Below are 12,118 nucleotides of genomic sequence, written 5' to 3'. Positions count from 1 at the left end.
AGATATATTTTCAAAATATAATATATATAATTCAATATATAATTGAACTACATTTCAATTCTGTCACCAATTTATAGAATTGTGAAGCCTTTTGCCACTGTAACCACTGCTCAAATAAAAACCTTTTTTCAAAGAGCTGAATTCAGACCACTGTCTGAATAGGCAAAGCAAGCCCAAAGAGAATGGAAAGTGGATTAGCGCATAAATATTCCAATCACTATATATATTTCAGGTGTGGTAATATACGAAAAAAGCATGCACAGGTTATTATCATTTTTATATACAGAAGAAAAAATAAGTTTATGTGAAGGGGCCTTGCATTTCAACAACAGGTAGCCAACTATATTGTATTTTTATTATCTCAAAATCATCTGTTATGCTATTTTAGTGTATACGTACACAGATTCACATGTAAATATTTAAAAAGTAGGAAGTGTGTTTTGAAATGTGTGAGGAGATGTGGTTTGTAACTTGTAGCAAACCAAAAGCTTTTTGATTTCCTATGATAATACCATAGCACATTTATTGCAATTGATTATTACATGAAGAAAAACCATAGTTCCCCATTACAGGTTTTTCTCCCATTCTATTGCTCAAGCAGTCCCCCCTCCTTTTATTATTTGAGTAATTATTAAGAAAAAAATGGCATGAGAGAAAGAAAACTATTTCCCACCTTAAACAATTTCATGGGCATACCTCATCTGATGACAGTGCTAAGGAGTGTGAGAAACCTGGGGGTTTGGGTTCTGCTCCTAAACCACTCAAATCAGCCGAACTCGTGCTGCTAGGACTGAAGTCATCATTGAATGTGAAATTCTGTAGAGAAAAAGATTAGTTAGAACAAACAAATGATCTCGGATGTGTATCTAAATGGAAAATTTGCTTTTTGCCCTCCAGGTGGGCACGTTGAGGAGCACTTTCAATCATTCAGAAAACAGACGAAGCCTCATCTTTAGTATTGTTAATCATTTACAGAATATGCAATATTTTTACCTCTATATGCAATATTTTTACCACTACCTATTTTATGACACATCTTTCTCAGCATAATGTCTCAGTAAATAGCCAAAGTTTTTATGAACAATTTCCAGAGTTCCCTTACAGATGTTGGCTATCATCACGGTGCTAAATTATTGCTTCTGCTGGTTAATCAATAGCCTTTGGCTGCTCTTCACATACTTAGGAAAAGCACAGACACACAGGAGCACAAAGACTAGGACAGAGGATTAATCATCAGGGAGAAGGTAAAACTACTACTGAAAGAACAAGGAGAATATCCTGTGAATCCATTTTCTGAGTTCCAGATAACCTCCTAGAAAAATGAATCTCTGCTTATCTATACCTTCAGAAAAAAATGAATTGAAATTAAAAGAGGTCTTGTGATATCAAATATTATTTACTGAAACAAAAACCATAAAACAAACACTATTTTGCCTTATGCATGTAATGACAAATATCACACTTCATAACAAAGAATTGTGAAAGCATGCACATTTTTTCTAGGAATAAAGTGAAATCACCGTCAGAAAAATACAAAAATTAACAAGTATTTTCCATTAGAGAGAAACAGTCTGATCTGAGAACAGTAACAAAAAAGAACACCATAATATTCTATTTAAATGGAAAATATAGTTTATATACACCTCTAGCCTCTCCTGAGACCCCTGGTGTCTATTTTAATCTAGCACCTAGTTGAACAGCAAGTTCAATTCACTTCTGATACTCAATTTTAAAAAATGGATCTAAACACCATACTATTCAAAAGTAAAAATAATTTTTTTAAAAAACACTGGTTTTATAATTTTATCCTCTGAGAGATATCTGAGCTCTCTTCTGAAAACAAGAACACCAAGTCTTGATTTCCTTGGTTTTGATGGAAATCCCACTGAAAAGTGGTATCACACTGTGCTTTAAAAACCTAAATTACAGTACAGATACTGCTAGCTTAAGAGCTTACAGCCTTTACAGAGAACATCAAAAAGCTCTTGTGCTCAGTTTTCTCGCATCTGCTTTCAGAATTACTGTTCTGCCTTTCCCATTTCTTTGCAGAAGACTAGGACACCTGAGCAGCTTTCCTTATAAGTAAACTTTAGCCTCCACAGGATTTGTAAGCAAGGAGCTTTACAGTTCAACTTCCTACAGGTGTGAATCTCCTTTTCTTTTTTTTTTTTTTTTTTAAGTACTCCTACTGTTCTTTCATCTTGTGTAAGCATCGGTCTTGAATCTAAAATTTCTGTGGAAAAAAAATGAGAATACCAAGACCTGCTAAAAATAATGATAGAATAGAACAAAGAAGAACAAAACACCTTATCATCCTAATAATAACTGTAAGAGGGTTGATTTAGACTGGTCAACCTTGTGTTGCTCTTCCTAGCACATAACACAGTATCATTTTTTCCTCATACCACAACTCCAATCTTGCAGAGTTCACTGGTGCTACAGAAGCAAGATGCTTAGAGTTTATGGCACCAAAAGCATAATAAATGCCCGAGAAAATGGCTATTACATATATACTAGTGTTTGTGTGTTTGCACACACACACATACATATATATATATATAAACTGCTATTATGCTATATATTATATGCATACAGAAGGAGAGATCAGATTTCTGAGTATCACTCAAACTGGTGAATATAAGCACAGAACCATTTCTGTTTCTTTTCCAGAGTAATATAAAGTGTAAGTTGCTAGAAGCTATAAGAGGATACAGGCAGATAAATATTTTACAGAAGTGAAAATAAACACATAAAAAGCTAAGCATATTATTATATCAAAGGGTTATTTTATGAGTTACATGCTGGAACATTCATGCACAAAGGAGGGAATCACATAGAAATATTAAATTGTAGTAGTTCATCTTTTTAGTTCAAGGATCTTCATATATGGAATTAGGTCCAACATCTAGCATGCACAACAAGCAGATTTCATTACTGGGGGAGAAAAAGGCAAATGACTGATAGCATACAACGTTTCTTCACTTGCAAACATCTCATCTATAGAATAAACATGGGTAGGTATGCAGTCCGGGAGGAAGCAGAAAAATATCTACAACTGAATACACAAATCTAGCATTTGTTCTGTGCATCCAAATGCTAATTTCCACTGGCACTGCTTGCTTTTGGTACACTACAACACACCACAGCTACTTTACTGAATTAATGTACATTAAGAGAAAGACAGGGTCTAAAGGTAGGATGTGGAATGGTACAGTGACAGAGACATGCTGTCCACATGAGCGTTTGCTGCACAATGAACACCATGCGCTGTTTATTGCTGTATTAACATATTGGCCTTATCTTTCTCCAGAAACATTAAGCCAATTATGCCAGTCAACACCATGGGAATAAGGTAGTTTTTATTGTCTACCTTTGCCCCTTTTTTAGCTGGACTTAAATTTTCAGAAGAAGGTTCAGTGGAGCTGGTAGGTGATGGCAGGTTGCTAGAAGAATTGGACCCCTTGCTACTCTCTCCATACCGTGTGAATGGTACACGGTGTGGGAGAGAGGAGGATCGCTCTGGGAAAGATTTACTGTTTGCTGATTTCTGCAGCATCTCTCTGGTGGCCCTGTTTAAAAGAAAGGAGCAGGAATTTATGTTAGAGAATAAAACAAAATTTTTAAGAGGTCAACAGTGACATTCTGTGTAACCGTGACTAAAGAACACAACGTTGCGGGGCTGGTAATGATATTCTTGAAATCTTTTTCAATAACTGAAGAAAAACGGTTGATTCTCGGTTTGTTTTAAACTCAGGCTCTCTCAGGTGACACCTACCCAAAAAAGAGAGACAAAAATCAGCTCGCAAGGCCTGTGCTCCCTGTGCTTGCATCCGAGCCAGCCCCGGAGCCGCGCAGCTGCGCTGGTGCCTTTCGGAGCCGCAGGGGCACCTCAGCCCCACCACACAGCCAGAGCCAGCACCCACCCAGGCACATTCTGCTTTCCACACAGCTCTGGCTTGGACTGGAGCACAGGCAGAATGAGCTGTGCACCTGTAGGCTGTAGCCTTGTACATTTGTAGACCATCTATGCAGACAGTCCTTTGATATAACACATAAACACTGATAGAGAGCTTGATTGTAACCTGAATATAGAAGAAAAAAAAAGAAGGAAATGCCCATGCAATATTACCAGCTTTTCTCTTTGTAATAATAAATATTGCAGTGGACAATGTGATAAAGGAAAACCTACCAGTTAAAAAATAAAATGCCTGAATTATTAGGTAAGTATTTCTATCATGATGACCATATGTATGTAAACTAAAAATAACTTGTCAAAGCACCTGTCCCAAAAAATCACATTATTTAACAAATTTATTTATTTAATCTGTATCTGACAGATACTCAGCCTAGGACTTCAACAAGCCATACTTCTCTCATACGTATAAACAATTTTGCAGATGATTTTACATTTGTCATCATTCAAATCCCGCTTATATCCTAAGGTTGAGTCTAAGCTGCTTGGAGAAGTCCGTTTGAAAACATGAAACTCCAGATGCACTCCTAACACTTGCAAAGCACCTATAACTATTGTAAAATGAAACTCCTCAGTGCTCTGGACAGTAGACTATTGGTGAAGCAGTTTTAACATGGGAAAAAATATTTATTCCATCCCACCTTCAACTTTCCATCCAAGTATGAATGAAACTTAGGTTATCATTGGGCGCCCAACCAAGGAAATAGGATAAGAATCCTCTCTCCTCTTGGCTGCACAAAGAAAGGTCTATCTGACTCAAACCCATATTCCTCTCCCATGCTCAGATCTTGCTGAAAGTAGGGAAAAAAAAGCCACCCAAAAAACTTGTCTCCATGCACAGGAATATATGCTTTCTAATCTGACAACATGATTAATACTACATCAATCAGTCTCTATAATGAACATAAAAATTGTAACAGGTTGCTGTGTTTGATCATTATCTTCCTTCTTTCAAAGAGCTTATTCAGCTCTGGGCTGCACAGAAAGCATCCTCACATTTCTGCAGAGGCAAATTATTTGGATTAAGTAACAAAGGAAATGACAGCCGGTCTTTAAAAAGTTATACTGCAGAATTCACACTCCAGTTTACAGAGGCAGAGGGAAAATTACAAATACTTATTAGTTCTGAGGTTGAAAAGAGTATTAAACTTTGTTTTCAATATCTGTATCCAAACTCAGAACAGATTTGTTGAGAAAATGAAAAGCCATCAAACAAATAATACAAATCACTTATTCATTGCATGGTCAAGTAAGTAACTGTTGTTTCTGCTCTGAGACATGCTTTTCTTCTGTGAAAGATACAGACACATGTGAAGCCCAGTAGACAACATAGTAACTATGCTGGTATAAGAACATATCAAGTTTCATAGGGTCTGCTTCTCACAAAGAAGCCTATATTCCTATTTTCCTCTCTGTATCTTTAAATGTTATGGTATTTAAATGCTATGTGGGAGCACTAAGGACACAAGCTGCCTTAGAGATACATGTAAGTGTCGAAAACTTGTTTTTACAAATCTCTTTCTTCAAGGGAAAACAGCAATGAATACTGCTAATTACAAGGCACATGATAAGCCGAAACACCAATGGCCCAAGCTGATCCCCTGTCACACAGCCCAGCACAGAGGTGACTAACATGCTTTAGGGATTTTGCCAGGTATTTGCAGGATACTAGTGTACACCGAGGTCACACTGTCATTCTGCACAGGGTGCCCGAAGGGCTGAGGCAGAAGTCAGGCTTCTGCTTCTCTGGTTTTAAGGAACTACGTATGATAGTTGCCACTCTGGGTCTAGGTACCAGAACGCAAGACTGCACAGATCGCTTCACGCTGGTTTTCAACAAGTTCCAATCAAGTTTTGCTTACTTTAATTGCTCTTTTATGGTGTAGTTTTTCTTTTGCCTTATTTTATGTTCAGAGAGCTTTGAAGTTGTTATGTCCTTTTGAGACTCACTTGAATGCATCATGTTTGCTTAGCATTTCTGGTATTTAACTGATTGCTTGTCTTTTGAATCTGAAACAAGATCACACCTCCCTGAGCTGGGATTCTGTTGGATTTGCACTACATGGGGACAGTCCTTCACTAAAAATCTACACGGGCTGCTGCAGAAAAGACTGCTGTCTGCCATTTTCAATGTTCATCTATCTATTTAGAGACCTGATGCAGGAGCTGCTGTCTCATCAGATCTCACAAGCAACTCACAATTCTTTTCCTGGGAGCTGGTGACCTGGCCAATCCAGCGAGCATTTTCCTGGTATTCTTTCAATTTATGATATTCTTTTTTTTTCAGAAACAAACCCTTCTGAGTGGATTTCTGAAGTGGGTACAGCAAAATTGCAGTGAAGGCCTCCTACCCATCCGCACACTGGGGGCTTTCATCAAAACTGTGTGGAATTGTGTCAAGATATCTGGACCAAGGGACTTGTTAACTGGTCTACATGTGCATCTTGTAGGCCAGCTCTAATAACCTACTTCTGCAGATCCCATCAGTGGACACAACAGTAGCACTGGCACTGCATATGATAAGCCTTCAAGTATTTCTAGATTATATATTAGCATTCTGTTTGTTAAAAAGAAATAAGTTTGCAAGATCAGAAGCTGGTCTCAAAACTTAAAGAAGGACTGTTCTTTAATTCATAAGGGCTGCTAATGTTTTCATCTGCTAGGATTCAGTTTTTTCCCATCTTTTTGGCACAACATTTCTTGTATATTCAATCTTTTACTCATACCTACTGCCACAGGTGACCCTAAGAGCTTCTTTCTCCTTCCACTTCTTTCCCTTGTTTGAACTCCTTCTCAAGGGAGCCCTACAACAATATCAGAAAACATCAGAAAGAGCCTCTGAAATTGTACTTTCAATTCCTTTTGATTAAAAAATATATTCTAAATAACAAGATGCTTACCCAAGATCTGCAAGTTTTCGCTTTAGTTTTTCTGCCTGCCCCATAGTAGGCCTAGTTGTTCTTATTGCCTGGGCACATGTGGCACCATCTAGGATATATTTGTACATGGGAGAATAGACATTATTATTTTTAATCGCTACTAACAGTTATTCCACCTTGCATCCAGAGTAGTTTAGCTGTTCATAACTAGACACATATGCGTGTGTGTGAGTACATCACTTATTTGAGATTTTGCCATTTTTACGAGGGTGTTGTGAAAATGAAACAAAATAAATAAAAAGTCTCAGATTTTGAAAATGCACATGTCGAAAGCTTACTTGAATTAACAAAAAAACCACACATTTATTTTGGCTGTGTTTTAGTGAGAAAATAATATCAGAGCAAGACAAATAATGTCAGAGTGAATCCACTTTTAAAAACAACAGTAAGAGTTTATTTCTCTTTTATGGAACTTTTTTGGTACACATGCTTTACTGCAGAAATGTTTGTTGAAATCCATTTTGAACTTTAAGGAAGAGGTTAATTGTTACAGTGATGTGCTTAAATACCTTTATTAAAATGAACATTTAAGTTGAATCCAACAAATTACATTAAAAAAAAGAAGTTAAATGCATCTTAGTTAATACATTTGCTCTGAGACTTCTGTCTATCTCTGGTCTTCGAGCTATACAGTCCTCCTTTAGGTATTCTGCTAAAACTTAAAGAGGAAACAGTCTGTATAACCTATAAAGTTAAAATAATGAATCTGAGGATGCAAAACATCCTGTGAAAACTATAATGGAAGCCAGAAGAAAATACACTGAAGTCGAAAAATTCCAATGTAGTTTCTGTGATTCTTAAGTGTAAAAAGTGCCTCCAAACACGAGAAGCAAATAAAGGTCAGTCTTTATGTCACTAACAGTTTGGCGACTTTTACAATGTGACTTTTAACTGAAAGCTCAAAGCTACCCAAACCCACTCAGATCATTATGGAAAAGGCAGGAAAGTCTTTTATAACCTTCATACTCTAAAAGCCAAACTCCTACTAACTGAAGTTACTACTTCAAACAAAAAAATAAAGCAATCAAGAAGAGGCGACACATAACTTCATGCCGAAAGCAGACAAAAACTCCGTGAGTAAAAAAAAAAATAAGACAAAGATTGATAAAAACAAGCCAAAATCTCTTGAGAAGAAATCCATTCCAAACAGAGGCTGAGGAGGGTTTTAGGCAGCGCATACTTTGCATCAATACTATCAGTTCGACAGTCTATACACGCCTCTTGCTACTCCTCAAAGATCTGCTCATGGTTCCTTCCTCTCTTATCTTTATCCTTTCCATTCAACTGCTGTCAAACTTGTCAGCTTCCAGTATAAAAGAGTGTGATGTTTATTTTCATATTAGTATTCACAGGCAAGTGGGGTACGGGGGCTTAGAGGGTGGTGTTGAGAAACATATCAACCAAAGTAAATTGAACTATAAAAGATACAGGGGTTGTAGTGGAAAAATAATAAAATCACTTAGCAGGTGTAGGTTTTGCTGCTGCCTTTGAGGAAACGACACGGAGAGCTAGTCCCAGCAGGGACATATACTGGCTATAGCTTCTCTTCAGCCCCGATTTGCTGGGGAAAACAGTCACCCTGGCTAAGAGCTGAGGGGGATGCCGCATGGAGTAGGTTCCATAGGCAGCCGCGGAAGGGCAGGTCAGTTTGACCTAGAGGGACCAGCACATGCAGAGACCACCCTGCTCAGGCCACAGCAGCTCCCAGCAGGACACAAAACGGGGCCGCAGGTACCACCGGGACACGAGAGGCATCTGACCCTGCTCCGTGAGGGCATCTTGCCTGTCTCCCTGAAGGGCTCTAGAGAGGGGACTGAGAGCTGGTTCCTCAGATTCAATCACACAGTGGCCATTTAATCCATCGCAGGCAGCCACAAAGAGCTGGTGTAAGTGACCTGCAGCTGATGAACGCTAAAGGAAACTAGACCTAACTCTTTTTTCCCCCCAAAGTCACAACAGGACAAAACAGTTTAAATCTGCCACGCATCCATGGTCAACCCAGCTGCCTTATCAAAGCATGCTGTTGTGCAAAACTGCCAAAACTCAAAAAAAAAATACACTAAAAAGATTAAAAAGTATTGCTTAAAAGGCAAACTAGCAAAATTCCCCACCATTTTGCAATGGAAGGAATTGATCTCATGCTCTTTCCACTCCTTCCACTGTCACTTTGGCTAACCAGAGCTATCCAGCCCACACAGATTCATCCACAAATGTGTTTTCTTTCTTGCTCTATAAAAAGCTTTCTAAACACACAAAACAAAATAAATACTCTTAGTCACTGGCCTTCTCTCTTTCTTGCACAGTAAGTTTGATTGATAGCCAAATTAATAATCTATTGAAACACCACCATTGTAATACTGGTTGCAAAACAACTGCTTGAGGTTATTTCTCTTTTGTAGAGCTTATTAAATTGTAAATTTTCCATTTGAAACTAAATTGCTGTACTTTAATTTTCATGTACTCATTAGAACCTGGATACACTCTAAAGCACTGGTTGTTTACATAATGGTCATGGTGGGAAGGCATGACACAGTTCATTTAGCTACAGATTTTTCAACCCCAAATTGGAGAAGAAAGAGCAGCACAATGGAAACAATACACTACCCTATTCTCTATGCTACAGGAACAAATATTCATCAATGTATTTCTCCTAGGTTGGATACAAATGCAGGATTTAGAACTTCACTAATGAACATTCATCACATATTGAAGTAAGAGCCTGGAAAGTTATGTCCTTATTTGTCCTTATTATGTCCTCCAGTTTGAAGTTGACTCATTAGCCATTGCACCAACAGACTGGCATTTCAGAATTCATGTAAAAATGCTAGCATATAAATTAATCTATTCTAAACCCAAGAAAACTTAATCTGATTTTGTAAGAATGGAAGCCTGTAGGAAGACAGGAAGAAATACCAGGTTGCAAATGAACTGCAAGCTTTTTTAGGTACACAAACAAACAAAAATCCTGAACAAATTGTTCTTTTTAGTTAATTAAGAACCACTCCATCCTTACTGCTAAGTCCTCACTTCTAAACATTTTTCGTTAGTGGTATTTTAGCCTGTGTCACAGTTAAAGAATGCCAGGTGCATATCAAGGAATGGTAAAACCATGTAGAACGCCAAGTTTGAATTCCCAAAATGGCAGAAAAGGAATGTTCAGACCCGTACTCCAGTGTTAATGCACCAAATAAACTAGTTCCTATTTGAAGAATCTGAGCTAAATGAATAGCAATGTGGTCACGTTTTCTAACAAGCCACTTGCAAAATATTATGTACAAATGATAAGTCCTCAGTCACTGATCTTTGCTTTAATCTAGACTATGATGTCTCTTAGCAACCAAAAGCTACAGAAAATCTGTGATTCTCGCTTTATGCTCCTTTCCCCACCCTCCAAAAAAAAGCATCGAGCAGTGCCAAAGTCACATAATTCAGGTAACTACAATGTATTAACCATGTTTTTAACAACAACAAGAAAATATCCCAAGGGGTAGTCTCGAGCACTCTAATCGAAATAAAACACCAGATGCTGAAGGTTTTTAATTATTAAGAAAAAGTCATTTAAAAATATTTTGTATTTTAAAATGGAAAAATTATTTTGTAAAAGAACTTCCTCCTGTCCTTTCTCATACCATCATATAAGGACAACTGTAACTTTCTGACTTCAAGGTACTTGAAGTAAGGCACGAGAAGATGTCCTTTTAGCTGCTAAAATTTAGTCCTAATACACAGCATAAGTACACAAAGCAAATGTACATGAGCAAAACTATGCACCAATTTATTATAAAAAATAGTAATACCTTCATCTTGTAAAACATTCCCGCCAGCTGGGTGATGGAAAGACGACGCTTCAGAGCTGTGCGCAGATTGTGAAGGAGAGGGGAGAGGTGAGGGCCCCCAAACAAGAGGGGAAAAGGCACCTCCTTGGTGCTGCTGTCCTTCTTCTTGGTTCTCTGTTAGCTTGTCAAATGTGAATGCTGCACTGCTAGCCACTGGGGAGAGGGAGGAAGCACCAGAATCTGATGCTGGTGAGGATGCTCTCACACATAAGGGCAGGGCTGTTTTGGAAATGTGCATGGGACTACTGTAACTGTCTGACGGCTGTTGGTATAAGAGATTATAAAGCAGGTTATGCCATTTAATAATCAGTAACAACAAGGTTTACATGGAATATGCAATCCTTTTCTTCATTATCCTTACCATTTTAAGAAACACTCTAGCAATTCACATTATTACCTTTCAATACCACACATTTTCTTTGCTTATTGGTATTTTTTTAAAGACCAAAGTCGGAATCAGACAATGAGTAAATGTTGTATCGATTGAATTAGCAAATAGTCAAATGCAGGCTTCAAGTTCCGTTCATCTCCTGCATATATAAAATGACCCACACTGCATCATAAAGCACACCGAAATCCAAAAGGCCACAATTCCTGTAAAAAAACAACAATAACCAAACCAAACAACACAGATATGCTGTGCTGACTCAGAGAAGAGTGGACGTGCACGTCACTCAAGGGCATTCACAGCACGCTGGCCACAGACGTGTAAATACTGCCTGTGCTACACTGAAAGGACAAAGACAGAGAATGAAAGGACTTACAGGCAATGCCACACTCCAAAAGAAGAGTAACGGAGAGGAAAGAGTCCTCCTCACCTTTCGTTCAAGGCTGTCCTCTCCATCAGTTGAACTGATACTGTCGTAGAGCCTCGTCCTAGTAGGCCTCTGACGCTTGTTCTTCACTGAAAGTTGGGCTCGAGTTTTCAGGGCTTTAGAGTCCAGTCTCTCTGTTTCGGGCACTGCTTCATTGAAATCTGTAGGAAAAGACAATTCAAAGCTATTTAGCATGAGAATCTTCTGGACTTAAGCTACTGTTCCTATGCTACTGCCTAAAACTGGAGTATATGCACTTTTTTATGTTTTATTTCCACCTATATCTTCAGAACTACTAAACTGCACATGCAAAAAAATAAAGCTAGTTATTTACATAAACAATTGGCAAGTTAATCTGTACAGATCCACAAAAAGCATAATGAAAAATCAATGATCAACTCCAAATATTTAAAAATCCAGCAAAAAAAAATCACATTGTAAGATGAAGGATCACATACATCCACACACACATACAAAAATAGTATCTCTTGTTGAATACAGGGAACTAACTTGGAAACTGAATACCCTTTGACTCTCTCTGACCTCCTTGTAAGT

The 12,118-nt window shown here is 37.9% G+C and overlaps 1 protein-coding gene across 5 annotated transcripts in view; it reads right to left on the bottom strand.

Moving 5' to 3' along the window:
- The window catches only part of PPP1R9A (protein phosphatase 1 regulatory subunit 9A), a 127,290-nt gene that overhangs the window by 4,075 nt on the left and 111,097 nt on the right, over positions 1-12,118 (bottom strand). For 2 of the 5 annotated variants that reach the window (XM_088533458.1, XM_010212372.2), the window contains exons 11-16: positions 11,567-11,724; positions 10,710-11,010; positions 6,874-6,961; positions 6,700-6,777; positions 3,371-3,569; positions 697-816 (exon numbers count right to left, since the gene is read on the bottom strand). In XM_088533458.1, the coding sequence (XP_088389584.1) occupies positions 697-816; positions 3,371-3,569; positions 6,700-6,777; positions 6,874-6,961; positions 10,710-11,010; positions 11,567-11,724 (944 nt within the window). The remainder of the gene's footprint in view (positions 1-696; positions 817-3,370; positions 3,570-6,699; positions 6,778-6,873; positions 6,962-10,709; positions 11,011-11,566; positions 11,725-12,118) is intronic. The other 3 variants (XM_088533460.1, XM_088533461.1, XM_088533459.1) reach the window with 2 other exon arrangements.

This window comes from Tinamus guttatus, unplaced genomic scaffold (genome assembly GCF_059628265.1).
Source record: "Tinamus guttatus ecotype Peru unplaced genomic scaffold, ASM5962826v1 Tinamus_guttatus_pri_ptg000503l, whole genome shotgun sequence".
In the NCBI taxonomy this organism is placed as follows: Eukaryota; Metazoa; Chordata; class Aves; order Tinamiformes; family Tinamidae; genus Tinamus; species Tinamus guttatus.
Note: the sequence above shows the minus strand (reverse complement) of the source record. Positions and strands in the feature narration are given on the sequence as shown.